Source organism: Cryptomeria japonica, chromosome 8 (assembly GCF_030272615.1).
Source record: "Cryptomeria japonica chromosome 8, Sugi_1.0, whole genome shotgun sequence".
In the NCBI taxonomy this organism is placed as follows: domain Eukaryota; kingdom Viridiplantae; phylum Streptophyta; class Pinopsida; order Cupressales; family Cupressaceae; genus Cryptomeria; species Cryptomeria japonica.
The window spans coordinates 162911000-162929513 of record NC_081412.1 but is presented as its reverse complement, the minus strand read 5'-3'; the positions used below and the strand labels follow the sequence as shown (position 1 = coordinate 162929513).

The 18514-nt window shown below is 38.1% G+C and overlaps 1 protein-coding gene across 1 annotated transcript in view; it reads left to right on the top strand.

Annotated features, from left to right (window-relative positions):
• Nucleotides 1-2338: 2338 nt before the first annotated feature.
• The window catches only part of LOC131044799 (alpha-L-arabinofuranosidase 1), a 262170-nt gene continuing 245994 nt past the window's right edge, over nt 2339-18514 (top strand). Inside the window, exon 1 of the mRNA XM_057978239.2 lies at nt 2339-3459. Coding sequence (XP_057834222.2) covers nt 3292-3459 — 168 coding nt within the window. The 5' untranslated portion in view covers nt 2339-3291. The remainder of the gene's footprint in view (nt 3460-18514) is intronic.

Here is an 18514-nt window from a genome sequence, read left to right as displayed (position 1 = left end):
GAAGTGGCAGGTTCTTGGCGACGTTGGCCAACTCCTTCCACGTACATGGTTTTTGCCTTGACTACGACTCCAACTCACACTCCGACTTCTGCTATGTCTCTCCGGACTCCTCGAGTTGGCAACCTCTCTTAGTCGCTGTCTCTTGTTGGCCTGTTCTTTTATGCAGAGAGATCGCCGTACAGTTCCCTCATTTACTCCTTCGGTAGCAGTGGTACGTTTGTCTTTGTTCGGTCGTAGGGGCATCAAGTGCCAGAGGTACGACGCTGACTGGCCTTCCTCTCCTCTTCCTCCCTACGACTTCGTTCCTCGTACCGTTGGAGAACTTGTTGCCGCCAAAGTTCCTTTGTTGTTTCCTCCCTTTTGTCTTGGAGTGCAATCAAATTCTTGGCGAGTAACCTTGGAATACTTTCGAGTAGGTCAAAGACGGGGGTGCTGACGGTGAGTTCACCACGTACCATACCTTTCGAGATGACTTTCTCTTGAGCCTCTCGCCGTATGTACTGCGTGACCGACACGTCCCACAACTCCACCAAGTCTGTCATCAATTGATCCTCTCGTTCCTCTTCCACGGTACTCTCTTCGTGCGTGTCGCTGTCCGCGATAATTAATCGCTAGTTAAATGGTCGGCCCATTAATTGCTTCCGCCTGCCGCCATGGTTATCTCCAGGTTCGTTCAAGCAACGATGCCAAAATGTTTAGTCCTAAATGTATAGTTGGTGAATAATCAGATAACACAGTACTTCCTGCACGTACCAAGTATTCATGGAACAGAACAATTGTACATCATAACATAAATGACAAATGATAATAATTAGACCAGAAAGTTATATCTTTATTCCAATGTCCAGAATTGTCCATCCCTCCTCCCCCTGCCGAGGTTCCAACCAAACAATATATAGACCCGACGGTTGGCCAAGTTGCCAACCATCACCAACTCCCAACTACCCGACGGGAACCTCTCGGCAACATCAAAACATAAACACACATAACACACTTATAATTATTATTTGTACTAACATACGTTTTTACCCCTAACACATACATTAATAGATTGTTAATAAATGAATGAATATTATTAATGATAGTCCATGAGACCCAAAGCTCAAAATAATGCAATGACCACTAAAGAACCATCCAACAAAACTTAAAAGCAAACATAAAGTGACTATTAATCCTTGTTGTTAGCAATGCAATGACCACTAAAGAACCATCCAACAAAACCTAGAAGCAAACATATAACGACTGTTAATCCTTGTTGATAACAATGCAATGACCACTAAAGAATCATCCAACAAAACCCAAAAGCAAATATAGAACGATTATTAATTATTGCTGATAACAATTAAATGACCACTTAACCATCCAAGAAAACCCAAAAGCAAACATAAAGAGACTATTAATCTTGATAACAATGTAATGACCACTAAAGAACCATCCAACATAACCTAGAAGAAAGGAAATTCAAAGAAAGCATGTGGAAAGGGCCACTTGTCATCATATTACACAGAAAACAGACAGATTTGCAAAAGTCAGTTAGATTTGATGTATTGTCCCATAGACTTTGTTAAGTCTCGTGGACATTAAAATTCTTTCTTTCTTTCTTTCTTTCCTACATATGACCATACACAAAAGACCTACATAGCAATGGAAATAAAATGGAAAGTAAAATTGTTAATCACTCAAATAAGAACTAGTTCGCACCAACTTAGATGTGGAACCAAAAGATGAATGATACCTAAAGAGGAGTGGACAAATAGAAAGTGTAGTATTGTACTCAAGAAGTGGTGGAAACAAAATGGCATTACATCATGGAGTGTTCAACTTACAAGGATATCCATATTCATTATATCGAGACACTAAAGGTGAACAACATGAGTAATTTGTTTGAAGAAGAGAAGATAATAAGAGTTGTAGATTTCTTGCTCAAGACTCACAATAAAAGATCCAAGATGCAAGAGGAAAAGGAGATTTAGGTGTCGTGTTTTGGACTGTGCATGCTTTTCTTTATTGGGTACTCGTAGGTCCCATAAATTACTCAACCTCGTGATCATGATTAAAAAATTCATTCAATCCTTATCCATTAAATTTCTTTATTGGAAAAAAAATCTTTTCGACTATGAATTTTGACCTAAGACTCAACCATCTTTAGAGTTGGTACATCCTCAAACAAAATAATTAGACTTTTTTAGAATATCCTATTTTCTTACCTAGAATGTCCTCAAAATCATAGATAATTCGTACCTTTGCGGTATTATAAAAACAATGAATACAAAATCCGCGCACCTCGGTATTATAATTCGAAAAATACAATTCCTACATTGGCAGTAATATAATTTAAAACTTTCAACGCAATTCGGATAGAGATGCGCCGGGACGGCGCTATTCTAAAAGACAAATCATGTAGAAAGGACGAAGAAGAATGATTTGTGATGGATTTATTTCAGAATTTTGTCGTTTAATCTAGGAATCATGTTTAGTGAGAAAAATTTGAACCACTAACAAATGATTTCTTGTTAAAATCTCCCCAAAGTCCTAAAAAAATTTCAGTTATTTTTCCTTTGAATCCACCGGCGATCTTCATGCATCATTCGGGGAACGCAGCAAAAGTTCAAAATCTCTCATTACATGGCAAATCCAACAGAAATTTGAAGAGGATTTAGCCAACTGATTTAAAAATTTGGCATAGAGTCGTCAAAGTTGTAGAATTTGCCGTCAAAAGACAAGGGTTGACGGATTTGAGACGAAAGTTTGACAAAATTGAAGTTGACATGACTGAATTTTTTGTTGAAAAACCGTTGGTGTTGGAATAGTTTTTGCGAAGCTTGAGTGTATTGTACTTCAAGTTTATTTGAAGTAACATAAGAGACATTTATCATGCGTTTCTGCCCGATGGCTAAAAAATGTTAAAGAATTGCTACTTGATGGCTACAAATTGTTTAAGGTTTCCTGTATTTTGTTAAGAGACGGGGTTTTATTACGGACTGTTGTTTGATAAGTTGGGATCGTTAGAAATTTTGCAGTACAGTAATCATTTCTTTCAGGAGCGGTATTTACCATTTATAATGTATACCGTTGTTTGAAGATCGTTGAAGGATTCCAGTAGAAGAGTTTTTTGGCCAAAAACAGCATATTTACTATACATTGTTGTCTGGCAAGTAAAGCCTGCTCCAGGATTGCAGTGTAATTGCTAATTTTGTGAAAAGATGTTAAAAGACGGCCAATAACGTGGATCACGTTGAATTTGGTTTTGTCGTGGAAACCCTTGCATTATTTGCTGGTTAAGTGCTGGAAATGGAGGAAAGGAGTGGAATTTTGAAATTTTTAGTCGTTTTTGCTGTGATATGGTGTCGTGGAATAGTGGTTTTTGCGCAGCAGCAGAATGAGACAGTGTCTCTTTATGTCGATGCAGGGCAACCCGTCAGAACAATTCCTTCAACTCTTTTTGGAATCTTTTTTGAGGTAAGTATTGAATTTCTTTCAGCGCTTGAAAACATGACTCATCAATTTGATTTTCCTCGTATTTTTTTTCAGCACAAAGACAAGAACAATTTAAATTTGCCACAGGTTGTTATTCGATTTACCATAGTTGCTGCAGATTTATCCTTTCTCTCTAAAATGGGAAAGGCCTTTTTATCATATTATTTGTTTCTTCCTTTTTAAACCTGTGGAGGGAGACGGAATCCAATTTTAATATTTGATACAATACTCTTATACAATGTTGCTAGGAGCTATGAAACTGCATATTTTTCATATTAATTGTCTCCCTTTTTTCTGAAGGGGGAGAAAGAACCCATTGTGATACAATATAACTATTCAATGTTGCCATTATTATGCACCGGCAAATTTTTACATTAATTGTCTCCCTTTTTATAGGAGAGGGAAAGGGAACCCACTGTTATACAATATGATTATACAATGTTGCTAGGATTCATGAATCTACAAATCTTTCATATTATGTCTCACCTTTTTCTGTGGAGAGAAAATCTGCTGTTATACAATACAATTGTACACTGTTGCTAGAAGATATAAGATTGCAGATTTTTCATGTTAATTGTCTCCTCCTTTACCTGGGAAAGGAGATATGATAGAGATTATAATAACATCCGCGAGACCAAAACAGTCTATGGGACTCCAGAGTTAATAAAAATCAAGGAGGTGGGATGCTGCTGAAAAACAGCACATAGCAGTAAGAACCTAGTTTAAGTCTCTATTCTTTTCCTTCTTTTGAAGTTTCATACTCCTGCTGTCCTAATAGTTATCCTGAATGTCATCATACTTGGAGCATTCCACAATATAAGGGCATCCTGTTTCTAGTTCTACCCTTCCTGAGGTTTAGAAAATACATATTCTCTCTTCTCATCTTTCTTTTGGGACCTTTCACCCACCTCTCTCACATCTGAGTTGGTGTGAATCAGTCCTTAATTGGCTATGAGCATCTGTATTTTCATTTGATTTTTTCCTCTATGTAGCTTTTAATATTTATGGTTGTATTAATAAGTGGGATTGAACTTAGTCGTATAGCATTGCTTTTTCCTTCTGAGTTGCTTTATCCACATATTTGGTTTAAAATTTTCTCGCATAATCTTAAATCTCTTGATTGGTGGTTGGGCCTTCTTGTAGGTTGATGCCACCCTTGTTCATCCATCATTTGTTTTGTTCTATCCATGTCCTCTTTCTTATGTTCAACACTTCTCTCATTACCGCCCTTCATCATTTGTCCTACTCCATGTTCTCTACTTTCACTATATGGCCTAGAAGACAAATCATAACTGTTGTTTCTATCAGAAATTTTCCTATTTCAGCTAGTATTATTTTGTACGGGACTGATGCTTTGATCTTGAAGGAGCTTGTTATTAAGAAATTCTGAATTCTTTCAATTTGTCTCCACTTTAGATTTGATGTAATGTTGGCCCAAACTTGACGTTCATAGAGCACCACTGGCACTGCTAGCAGCCCAAACAAGATCTTGGTGGTTTTCTAGTCTCTCAAATCTGCATCTTTTTATCTAGTTTGCAGAGAGTATGGTCCTCTTCACCCACCTTGAGTTCTATTTGTTATGCAAGTTTCCCAACTAAGCTTGTTTGTGAAATTAAGCCCCAAGTAATTTTATTTAGTGATTATCTATTGTTGATTTCCCACAAATATAAAACTTCATGTTTTATTGGTGTTGACCAGCATTCCGACTTCTCCACAAAAGAGTTCCAAGTCTTTCAAATGATCTTTTAAACTTTGGTCTGTTGTTGCGGTCAAAATACAATCATTTGCATATAGAAAAGGATTTTTATAACATGAATAGGTGCTTGAGCCTTGTCTCTCTACTTAATTGATTTATCCATTATTTCAGTATGTCAATATATAGGCCAAATAGGCAGACTGCCCTGTTTAATCTATACGCATATAGGTGTTAGGACTAAGGTGCCATCTACCTTGTAAATCCTTTGACATGGTTCCAACATCCTTGGAAAGTGACCTAAGGCACTTAGGATGTATTGGGAAAATAATTTGTAATATCTAATTCTCACCATTATTTGTAATACATTCATAAGGGGTGTTGGGTTCCACTAGCAGCGGTTATAGTGGGTTGTGAACACAATTATTTAATATTTTTTTCCCCACTTATGGATGTTTAGAATAAGATATTTAATGACTTAAGAAAGTGGAAAAATAGTGACCTATGGGCTTCTCCAAGTGGGAGCATGGAAGAGACAATAGGTGTCTCTTGGTTTCCTGTCATTTATTACATTTAATGTAATGTTTATCCTGCAAGTATAGGTGTCCTTGTTGGAGGGAAGGTATTGGGAGTTAAATCAATGCCTTTTCGAGTTCTGTGGAGGCATTCCAAGGGTTGTGGTCGCGAGGAATGAAGAGTCTTCTTTGGGAATCTTTATAGGTGGTCTTGGAGCTCTTGCCATTCTATAAATACAGCCTTTTGAGTATAAAATTAATCAGTTGAATTGAATGTAGATTTCTTTGCAGGAATGAAGGACAAATGGGAGCCATAAGGAGTTTTTCAAATGTGCATAAGTGCTGCTATGGTGGAGGCAAAGAGGAGAATGGAAGTGATTGTATTGTAAGCATATTTATTGTTCTTAATACAAGCTTGTCCTCTCTTCTTGGTGGAGTATTTTCCTACAAGAGTTTCTCTCCACGTAAATCCCGTGTTATGTGTGGATGTTATGTTGCTGATTTATGCCTTATTGTTGCTATCTTATGCTGATGTTAATCAATTTTTATTGCTGTTATAAGTTCACATAAGATAGGTTTATTAAGCATGGTTAACAAGGTGTTTTTTGACATCATAAAGAAGGAACTAATCATGGGTTTTCCACAAATAAGGCAACTTAATTTTCAAATTTTTATGTTGCTGCTATCCAAACCTTGAATTTCATCTTTTGATTAGTTTATTGGATAGAGACTGATTTTCTCAATCTTTGGTATTGAACCTGTTTATTCCCCAACATTTGTTATCACAGCTAAAGGTTACGAGTTCTGGGTTTTCCTCTATTTTTGGTTTCGTAGCATGGAAAGCTTGTGGGAATCATTTAGAAGGAATTAAAAGTTGTTGAAAGACTTATGGGGCTGCAATGAATGTTCTACGAGTTAACCCTATTTTGTTGATTTGTGAGATTGGAAACCATGGATATTATCAATGTGATCTATGTTGAACATTTGAAGCTCATGTTTGTGTATCTTTATGGAGTTGGTTATGGTTTGGTAATCTTGAGCTCTTGTTTGATAATATGTATGTATCCTCTTGTTTGGTGGTTTTCTTCCTTTTTCTTATGGTCATGTGCAGTGAGAAGGTGTTCATGTTGGATGGGTGTTGATATCTTTGTCACATGGAGATACACCGACTATTTGGACTACAAAATGGAGAGCTTATGTTGGGTTCATGGTTTTAGCCCATGGTTACATGAAACCATTGGAAAATAAGCCACTGACCTCTTTTTGAGTTGTGGAGCTGATATGTTTCATATGGTTTAAGTTCCTAGACAACTTTCTTGTTTGTTTTGGTAAGTTCCTAGACAACTTTCCTGTTTGTTTTGGTAAGTTCCTAGACAACTTTCTTGTCTGTTTTGGGGTTGCAATGATCTCTTGTTTTTAGTAGTTGAGTTTTGTAGATCTGTGGTATTTCCATTGTTCAGATGACATGTATAATGTGAATGCGTAGATGTTTAAATGGATTTCAGATTTATAGAGATAGTTTTTTAGGTTTTACATGTTAACTAAAATCTGTGGAATGTATATTTGTGGTAAGACTGAATTTAGGGTGTTTTGGATGGAGACAATTATAGGTTTGCATGGCTGCTTGGAATGTTCTTATTGATCTATGGTTACTCCTATGTGGTTTTGTTTGTCAAATCAGATGTAGCGTTGATTATGGTGTTTGAGTCTTGGAAATCGACATGTTATGCCTGATTATCTCTATTATACATGATACTGATGTGGGGTTGAATCTTTCAATTGTTTGAGGTCAGAGCACTAATTATGTATTTCTTTTTTTGAGATGTTGCATATGTGCTAATCTTGTAAATTGTTTGATGAGGATTCGGTTTGGTAGACCCTTGTTGTTGGTCACCATTATGGCATTAGTATGATTATTGTAGTGAGAAAAGAGTTATTTGGAGTCCTGTTGTGACGTATTCACACATCGCCCCATTGCAAATGGGGACCCCTGCTTTTTGCTTTTTGGGGTTTGTTTTCTGGGTCTTTTAGGGTTTTGTCTGTTAGCCTTTGCATGATGAGTGCTGTCAGGGGATCGCTGGATAGAAGGCTCTGCTTGAGCTAGGGTGAGTCAGTAGATGCTCCAAGTTAAGTGTTTCTTTCAAGGTCTTCCTTAGGCTTGGTTTTGCTGGTGGTGTCCCGTTTGAGTTCGAGGAAGTCAGTGAGTGGTTGAGCAAATTTGGCTAAGGCATGGAAGGAATGAATCAAAGATCTAGCCTAGGGCAAAGTCAAATTCAAACGGAGTCAGGATTTGAGCCCAAACATGATTTTCGCTCTTGACCCTTCTAAAGGGTCCAGAGCGAAATTCATGTAAAACCTTATTTTTTCACCAAATTCTTGGGCTACATGTCAGCTTGAAGAGCAAATTCATGTGATCATGAGGGAAGGAGGCCTAATGAAGCTTGTCCAAGGTATGAAGAAGAAAAATAAGTGAGAAATTAGCTCAAAAGGTGGATGTCGCTCCTAACCCTTCCAAAGGGTCTAGAGCGAAATTCCAAGGACACACCCATTCTTCACCTTGTTTGCACTAAGAGTCTTATTTCTAAGGCATGGGGTGAAGGTTTTGATATGTTCTTGCCTTAGAAGTGTTTGAAAGCGTTTAAGGATGAAGATTATGACCTAAGGCATGGATTTCGCTCCTGACCCTTCCAAAGGGTCCAGAGCGAAATCCAATTTTCCTCCACTTTACTCCAGGATATGACCAAAATTATAGGCTTTTGAGGCATAATTGAGAAGGTTTGATGCAACTTTTCCTTAGAGAGGAGATTTTAGACCTTGAAATGATGAAAGCTAGCCTCAAAAGAGGATTTCGCTCCTGACCCTTCCAAAGGGTCTAGAGCGAAATCCTCCATTTTGCCTTCCTTTGGCCTTAAAAACCTAGTTGGACCTTGCCTAGACTAAGTTGGATGATGGATTATCTTGATTGTGAAAGGAGGAAGTTGGTTTGATCAAGTTTGGGGGAGAATGAAGTGAACCTAGGTGAGAAACTAGCCAAGGATAGGGATTTCGCTCCTGACCCTTCCAAAGGGTCCAGAGCGAAAATCCCCTTATACCTCAATTTCTCACTTATCAAGGCCAAGTTCATAGTTCCTTAGGCATGTATGGAGGTGTTTTGACATGTTCTAGTCTTAGGAGGTGAGTAAAGGTGGATGATATGAAGGATTTTAGCCAAGAAGATGAATTTTGCTCCTGACCCTTCCAAAGGGTCCAGAGCGAAATTCTTGAAAACACTCATTTTCCCTTTGCCAAAGTCAGGACCAAGATGGAAATGAAAGGAGATTAGTCTATGTTTGCCTCCCAAAGAAGATTAGAGTTGGAAAAATCAAGAATCAAGGTCAAAACATGATTTTCGCTCCTGACCCTTCCAAAGGGTCCAGAGGGAAAATCCTTATAACTCTTGTTTTCTTCCTTGTTTTGGCTTGGTGTTGACATGGTGGAGGATGTGTTGGTATGTTCTTGCCTGGTGAGGGAGTTGGACGCTTTGAAAGATCAAGATTTTAGCTCAAAAGGAGAATTTCGCTACTGCCCTTCCAAAGGGTCCAAAGTGAAATTCACTATAAACCTCATTTGCTACCTTGTTTGGGATTCAATCCTTGTTCCTTAGGTGGAAAATGATCTAAGTTTGCCTCTTGAGGTGGTTTGAAGTTGGAAAAGTGGGTAATCTAGCCCAAATCATGATTTTCGCTCTTGACCCTTCCAGAGGGTCCAGAGCGAAATTCTTCATCTACCTATTTCCTCATTGTGTCAAGTCAAGACTTGGAGTCCTAAGGCGTAGTTGAGGTTGAAATGATGTTACTTTGCCCTGCAAGATGAATTGAAGTGAAGAAAATGAAGAGTTGTGACCTAAAAGGTGAATTTCGCTCCTGACCCTTCCAAAGGGTCCCGAGCGAAATTCCCAATTTCACCAAAATTGCTCATGATGAAGATCAAGAGATGGATACCCAGGCCTTGATGGAGAGAAGACTAGTGTATGCTTGCCTTGGAAGGTATTTTGGAGTGGAAACATGATAGATTTTGTCCTAAAAGGTGAATTTCGCTCCTGACCCTTCCAAAGGGTCCAGAGCGAAATTCTTAAAAACCTCTCTTTTGCCCCAAATTTGCATCAAGATTGGTGTTGGTTGAGATTGAGGGCGTCCTCGGGCATGTATCTAAGCAAGTACGGTCACAAAGTGAGAAGAACTTGAGCCAGGAATGCAAAATTCGCTCTTGACCCTTCCAAAGGGTCCAGGGCGAAATTCTTATAGAACTTGTCCCTGTAAAGAATCCTGAGCAAACTTCATTTTGATATCTTCTTGTTGATGATTTAAGGTAGAAAATGTTATGTTGAAATGAATTCGTTATATGACCTTAATCATCTTTTGGTTTGTCTTGCAAATGAAAGAAGACCAGGCCAGATCAAGGACGACCTCCTCTAGTCCAGCATCATCAAGGACGACCTCTTCCAGTCCAGCATTTCAAGGAAAGGTACACCATCCATCCTACACATCAAAGACAAAGAAGGTTAAAAGCAAGGGTTCGTTGAAGAAGCCAATAGTTTCAGAAGAGTTAATTAAAGTTAGCTTCTTAGCATCATCAAATTGAACATCTACCAAGTTACAAGTGTCAGACAAGGTGGCATCCCAGTCATCACTCCTCCAGTCGGATTGGTCCACCTCAGCGTGTCCAGATTCAATGTACCTGACTCATCAAAGATGACACAAACTTCGATGTACCTACGCTGGATATCCATTGGTCGAATATTCCAGAGAAGACATGTGTCCAAATAATGCAATTATTTCATTGGCTAGAATTGAGTTTGTTGTAACAAACCCTAATTAGGGTTTTCATTGTAATATCTTGGCCATTGATCTCAAATTGATCTGAGCCATTGAATTGTATTGAGGGCACTATATAAGCCCTGGCTCCTCATTTGTAAAGGCTAATAGTTAGTCAATAGTTAATAGTTGGTTGATAGAGAATAGATAATAACGAATAGTCAGAGAATAGGAAATAGTTAGAGTAGAGTAGAAAGAGAAGGCAAAGATTGTTGCCAAGATGTTGTTGTAAAGGACTTGTAAACTTCATTGAAGAAATGGTGAATTCTATGGGTCGATTCAACAATTTGCATGGTCTCTATACTTCTCAAATTTGATTTCATGTTATTAGATGAGTGGAAGAAATGTGTATGATCGATGATGAAATATGTATATCCATACTATAGCAGTTTGTTGATTGCAGACTTGCCTTGTGTAGTCAACTGGAATCATTCAGCTTAAGCTTAACTTCAATTGTCACTTCTTCATTGATATGCATCAGCCTGATGGTGTCCATGCTTAAGCGGTGATCTGAACATTTTAAAGCTTTCCTCAGAAGATCGCACTAACCTTGTGGAGATGGTCCTGGGATGTCAAAGCAAGACTTAGTTAGAATTTCATCAAAGGTCATTCATTGTTCTTACATTCTTAGTATTAGAAATAGATCCCGTTTCAATCCTTCTCCTTTTTCCTTTTTTTCAAAGTCTAGGACCAGTAAAATCTCACGTTCTAGCAATATCCAAAGCAAATAAGACGTTCAGGTCGTCGAATGTAAGTCCCCTTGTGATTCCAGCAAAATCACATCATACCACGAGAAGCTTATCCACACGTAGAGAACCTACATACAAGAACCTTGGAGTTTCTCGATTGATCCTTCGGCGAAATCTTCAGCAGTCGGGAAACTTTGTTCAAGAGAGGATAAGGTACCTTTAGGTATTTTATTCTGTGTTCGTATGTGTACAAAAGACACATCAACAAGTCCCTGATATAGTTGATCATTTGAATCTTAGTAGTATATTATGGTACATGAGAAGATTTGTTCAATTTAAGTAGAGTTTATGCAATGATGTTATTCATGATGCCATGTATAACTTGGTATCACTTCATTGGGAGCTTTATGCAGTCACATAATGTGTTCTATCTTCTTTATTTCAAGGTTTTGGTTCTAAGCTATTGTTTATGCAATGTATTGGGAGCCATGGACAATCTTTAATCAGAAGATGGATGATCTTTTGCAATGGGTGTTGGTGTGGAGCTCTTGAATTCTTACCTTCAGATTACAGTGAGAGTTTGACATCTTTTGTTCTATTGACAAATGATGTGCAGTTGTATCTTCTCCAAGTGGGAGCATGGAAGAGGCAATAGGTGTCTCTTGGTTTCCGGTCATTTATTACATTTAATGTAATGTTTATCTTGCAAGTATAGGTGTCCATGTTGGATGGAAGGTGTTGGATGCTAAACTGATGTCTTTTTGAGTTTCGTGTGGCATTCCAAGGGTTGTGGTCATGAGGAATCAAGAGTCTTCTTTGTGAGCCCTTGACATTCTATAAATATAGCCTTTTGGGTGTAGAATTAAGCATAACAATTGAATGTAGATTAATCTGTAGTAATGAAGGACGGATGCGAGGCATAAGGAGGTTGTTCAAATGTGCATAGGTGCTGCTATGGTGGAGGCAAAGAGGAGAATGGAAGTGATTGTGTTGTAAGCACGTTTATTGTTGTTAATACAAGCTTGTCCTCTCTTCTTGGTGGAGTTTCTTCTTGCAAGGCTTTCTCCACGCAAATCCTATGTTATGTGTGGATATGTTGCTGATTTATGCCTTATTGCTACTATCTTATGTTGATGTTGTTAATCATTATTTATTGCTGTTATAAGTTCACATAAAATAGGTTTGTTAAGCATGGTTAACAGGCTGATTTTTGGCATCATAAAGAAGAAGGGTCGAATCATTGGTTTTCCACAATTAAGGCAACTTAATTTTCACATTTGTATATGAGTTACAGATTTTAATGTTGCTGCTATCCAAGCCTTGAATGTCATGCTTTGATTAGTTTATTGGATAGAGATTGATTTTCACAATCTTTGGTATTGAACCTATTTATTTCCCAACAATAGGAGTTTTACGAGCGACCCCATTTCCACCTAATCCAATTATCCATTCTGATAATATGTCAATATATAGTCCAAATAAAGTGGATAATCATGGACTGTCTTGTTTAATCCTATGTTATTGCTGAAATACTGATATTCTTGTGTGTGTTTTGATTTTGGCTCTATCTTGCTCATAAAGTCTATGGATTGCAACTTTGCTCTATTGCCACTCCAAGTTCTTCCATATTGTACCGTATCTTATTTCTAGAACCTTGTCAAATGCATTCTTCAAGTTAATGAAACTTTTAGGATGATCCATAGTTTTTCTATTAAATGTTTGAAAGTGATGCAATGATCTATTTTTGAATGCTTTGGTTTGAAGCTTGCTTGCCCTTCTGCACTTTTTCCTTTCATTTTGGTTAGTTAATGCTATGTTCAACTGTACTACCAAGCAACTCTGCCATGAGACTCGAGAGGATTGATCAGTATAGTTCTATAATGTGATGTCCCCTTCTAGTTGACATCTGTCAGCTGAGTAGATTAGCCTATCACTGACCCTCGTAGGCTGATGAGGTTGGGTAGAGGGTCCTCCAGAGTTTGATTCACCACCTTCAGAGCAAGCACACCAGGTCTGGGCTTCGTTTGAGGTCTCCAGGACTCCGTTTGAGATACTTTCTATTTTTAGCAGTCCTGCTATTTATAGCCAGTGGGTTGGGCAAGGACAAATTATGGTTTGGCAGTCTCTAGTTCAGACGACAGACATTTCTGATGAATACTTAGAGAGATATTAATATTTAATTATTTTTAATTAAATATTAAATGGCGAACTTTAATGTTTTAATATTTTAAAAAGTCACTTTAAGTTATAACTTAAGTGAGGGTCTATTTCTGATCAGATGGGGCCAGTTTTTATATTAAATGGAAGATGATTTATTTTTTGACACTTCAATAGTCAAAAATAAATAATAAAAGTTAAAACATCATTAAAGGCCAAATCGCACCTTTCTTGGGAATCGCGCCAACCCTAAATGGAGAAGATTAAAGAAGATTTTAGGTCTTCTTTTCATTATGCTAAGTTTTGATATTTTTGTTTGGAGCTCTGAGAGGAGTTTTGGCCAAGGGTTTCAGCAGAAGATTCTTCTGTAGTGATTAGAGGTATCGGTACAGGAAAACATGGGATTCTTGTATAACAACATCAGAGGCTGTGAAATATCAGTTGATCTTGCTCTTACAGTTGGTTTCATTCAGGGACCAAGTTTGTGCTTATTAGTCAGAGAGGCACCGTTATTTATCAGTATTTTGTTGCTACAGCAAACAAGGAAACAAAGATACCCAAAGGAGATATTTTTGATGGCTGTACGACTGCCTGGGGAGTAGCGCCAATCACCTAAGGGGCTGCGATTTTCATGTTGGAAGGATCCAAAAAATAAACAAAATAAGGAGAAGGTGTGCCTAGCCCAGAGTCATCCATTGAGCTACCATGCAAGCTGTTTGGGTCAGTCTGGAGTGAGTTATAGCATGCTGTCATAATGGACTGTGTATGACCAGCAAGGAAGAAATAAGGTTTTTCAGCAATTCTTGGTATTTTTCAGTTCCTATATTTTATTGTCTGTTTATGTATTGAGGGTAAATAAAGGTTGAATACATGTAATAAGGGTTTGATCAGTTTATTACTGAATTAGAATTGATTTCTAGCGTTTCCCTATAGTTGCTTTTTGTGCTTAAGTTTGTCAAAATTATATTTGCTGCTACAAATTGGCAAAGAACACACTTGAAACGCAACAGGTTCAGTTAAACGTCAGTTGTCTCAGTTGAGGACCTTTTAAGGTTCTTACATATAACTAGATGAGTTGTTGACATCTCCACATTTGGAAATGGGTATCACTAGGTTGGTGGGGTGGTCCAATCTTCATAAAAGCCATCATGAGCATTGTTGTTGAAAATGTCTCTTATGTGAGATGCAATGATGTCAATTCCCTGTTTTAAAGTATTCAACCCATGAACCATTTATATCACATTTGTTGCCTCTAGCTAGCTTGCCGGTCCCTTTTTTAACGTCTCTCATGCTAAACAATTTTGCTTTTGTGTTGTTGTTGTTTGGAGGAGCATTCTTATCTTCCTTGTACTCATAAAGATGCTTCACATTATCAAGCCATTGCACTGATGTGATACTGTTCTTAGTTTTCTTTTTGCTTTAGTGTAGGTCTTTCAAAAAATCTTTAGTGTCACCTTTGCCAAGTCTTCTCAAGTCTTCCCTCCTAGTTTCCATGTATTCTTTCCTTTCTGTTTTTACCAATTGCTGCACCCTATTTATTTGCCAACTCCTTTAGCTCCTTGAGATATTTTCTTTCTACCTTAGTCTTCATCAAACCATACAATTGTCGGAAAGCTGTCATCTTCTCCTTTTTGAGCTTAGATCTTTTACACTTGCTCAATGCCTCTTGGACTGTTCATTAATTTGCTGCTGTTGGTGTTTCTCGTGTGAGGCCTGTATTGCCTCGTTTCTACTCCTTGTAAGTTGATTCTTAGTGTTCTGAAAATGTTAATGTTTCCTTGTGTCATACTGTTGTGCGAATTGCACACCCATCCCCGTCTTGGATAGGGACCCCCCAGTTTGTGCCTTTTTGTCTTTGCGGAAGAGGATATGAAGGGTCAAGTGCCGCTAAAACCAAATTCGGCCTCTAGGGCCATATTGCGAACTTTAAACTCCCCAATTCTCGCAAAATCGCCTAAATGTGAAGAAAGAGTTAAGGCCTGCAATGACGTTGAAATGCTGATTTTCGCCAAGGGATACAAAGGAGATAAAGTTGGCAAAAGTGCCAAAAGATTCGAAATTTGCAAAAAGTTGGCAAAAGTGCCAAATGGTTCGAAATTCACTTAAGTTGACAAAAACTCTAAATGGTTTGAAATTCGCTGAAAAGTTGGCAAAAGTGCCAAATGGTCCGAAATTTGCTGAAAAGTTGGCAAAAGTGCCAAAAGGTCCGAAATTCGCTGAAAAGTTGGCAAAAGTGCCCAAAGGGCCGAATTTGGACCTTTAAGTGAAAATTGAAAAGTTGGCAAAAATGCCTCAAAGGGCCAAATTCGGACCTTTTAGCCAAAATGTTAAAAAGTGAAAGTTGGCAAAAGTGCCCAAAGGGCCGAATTTGGACCTTTAAATGAAAATGTGAAAATTGAAAAGTTGGCAAAAATGCCTCAAAGTGCCAAATTCGGACCTTTTAGCCAAAATGTTAAAAAGTGAAAGTTGGCAAAAGTGCCCAAAGGGCCGAATTTGGACCTTTAAGTGAAAATGTGAAAAGTGAAAAGTTAGCAAAAATGCCCCAAATGGCCAAATTCGGATCTTTTAGCCAAAATGTTAAAAAGTGAAAGTTGGCAAAAGTGCCCAAAGGGCCGAATTTGGACCTTTAAGTGAAAATGTGAAAAGTGAAAAGTTGGCAAAAATGCCCCAAATGGCCAAATTCGGACCTTTTAGCCAAAATGTTAAAAAGTGAAAGTTGGCAAAAGTGCCCAAAGGGCCGAATTTGGACCTTTAAGTGAAAATCTGAAAAGTGAAAAGTTGGCAAAAATGCCCCAAATGGCCAAATTCGGACCTTTTAGCCAAAATGTTAAAAAGTGAAAGTTGGCAAAAATGCCCCAAATGGCCAAATTCGGACCTTTTAGCCAAAATGTTAAAAAGTGAAAGTTGGCAAAAGTGCCCAAAGGGCCGAATTTGGACCTTTAAGTGAAAATCTGAAAAGTGAAAAGTTGGCGAAAATGCCCCAAATGGCCAAATTCAGACCTTTTAGCCAAAATGTTAAAAAGTGAAAAGTTGGCAAAAGTGCCCAAATCCCGAAATTCACCATTAAGGGGTGAAAATGTCAAAGTTTTTAAAAACTTTTCGAGCGCCCCTCTTGCCTAAAATTGCCAGGAACAACTAAATTCGCGGAAGGAGTAAAAGCGTTAAAACTTGGGAAATTTTCAAATGACCCTCTAGGCGTTAAATTTAAATATTTGTTAAATTAAATTAATTAATTTTTCAAATTGATTTATTGAAATGAAATTGATCGTTCGCAGGTCGCAGGACGTCATTAGGGAACCAGGAGAAAGACCTGAAACGCAAATCGAAGAAGGATCGCAATCAAGGCCAGGCGTTGAAGACTGGAAAAAGAAAAAAGATGTGGGAACGTGCTGCAAGAGCGCGAGAGCAACCAAACATTGGGAACTGTGCCGCTGAACAAAGATGAAGTCCACCACCGGGACCAAAGACCAAAGAACACTTTGAATGCTGCAAGTTTATGCCTTCTCGAGAAAAAGCACACAGCTGGATTTAATTCCAGGAATTCAATTTCTAAAAAGCTGAAATTGTTTTATTGTAAACCTGCTTGTAGGTCCCACTCAGATATTTTGAAAGAAAGGGGAAACAAGTCAGTTGTGGACAGTTATGTCCAACTACCGGATAGACTCAAATTGAAGCCAAATAGTGGCAGGTAGTTGAAATTGTGGATGAATGGATGAGTGAGAATTTAATGGGCATGGGTTAAGGCTGCTAGTTTCTGGAAGGCAGATCAGGACCCTTGGATGCAGTCCATCCTGGCCTCTGATTCAAAATTGTAAAAACTATAAAAGGCAGAGGCTTTTCTTTTGTAAAGGGTTAGATAGTTAGAGATTTTTGTTGGATAGTTAGACTCTGTTGAGAGAGTTAGATTTTAGAGTTAGAATAGGTTAGATTTTAAGCAGTAGCATAGAGATGCTGCAGAAATTGTTGTAATATGCAGCTGAAATCAATATATAGACATTGATTTGGTGTTTATTGTCTTGTTTTCATCCCGTTTGCATGGTTTCTCTCAGCATTTTAGATAGATATTTCTGTTTTGGGTGTGCAGGTATTTGATAGATTCAGGCTCATACCATTGAGGATATACTGATTGTGTATCCTTTTGTATGGTTAACCTGAGCCTTTAATTGTGCTTAGTTCAATTGCAGGTGTTTGTCTAAGCTGCGCTAGAATTGGGTGCTTAGCCGTGCGTCTCCAGTCTGAAAATCTTCCAAGTGCCTTTGAAGATTGCACCGTTCCTGCAAGGTTGTGAGCTATTCTAGCCAAGCAGGAATTGGTTATGTTGAATCCGTCTACCCGCATACCCGTGTTGTTAGTTTCAGATCTCCTAACCCTTTCCTTTTGCTCTTTATTACGTAATTCGAGAATCGCAGCAGACCAGCTTGTTGCAAATCATAAGTCCCCTTGTGCTCCTAGCAAATCACATCGACCATTGAGTAATCCCGCAGTCAAGACTTGACAATCAAAACCTTGAGGTCATCCCCTTTGATCAAACAAAAAACAGCATTAGGGATTTCCTTATCTCAAGAGAGGATAGGATACTCAGCGAGTACATTCTATTCTGCGTTGGGCGGATGAAGTCGCAAGTTCAGCGATTTTAGACACGTCAACATATACTTATGTTTCCTTTCCTTGTCCAAACCATTGACTATCTTGGGTTTGTTCAATGTGTTTCTTGATTTCTGACAAGTTGATTTTTATGTATAGTGGATTGTGATCAGATTTAAGGTCAATTGACAATTCACCAATTTTATCTGCATAATATTCTGGTTTATCTCTTTGGAGCATATGATATAGTCAACCACAGTTTTCTCATTGTATATTGTGCATGTGTACCCCCTTGGCATCGGCCATTTCCTCATGCCATTTCATAGGATGAGGTTGTGTATGCTTCATAAAACCAAATTTTTTTCCTCAAAGTAAGTTACATTCTTTTGTTCATCTACTATGTTCATCTTCCTCTAGCTGTAGAGGGTTGTCATCTATGTTACCATTGAATCTTAGAGTACAAGCTTATTTATTTGCTGTTTGAGCATTGGAATCCCTTATTAGCATCACCTTTCTAAGTTTGTTGTATGCTGTGATGTCTTTCCC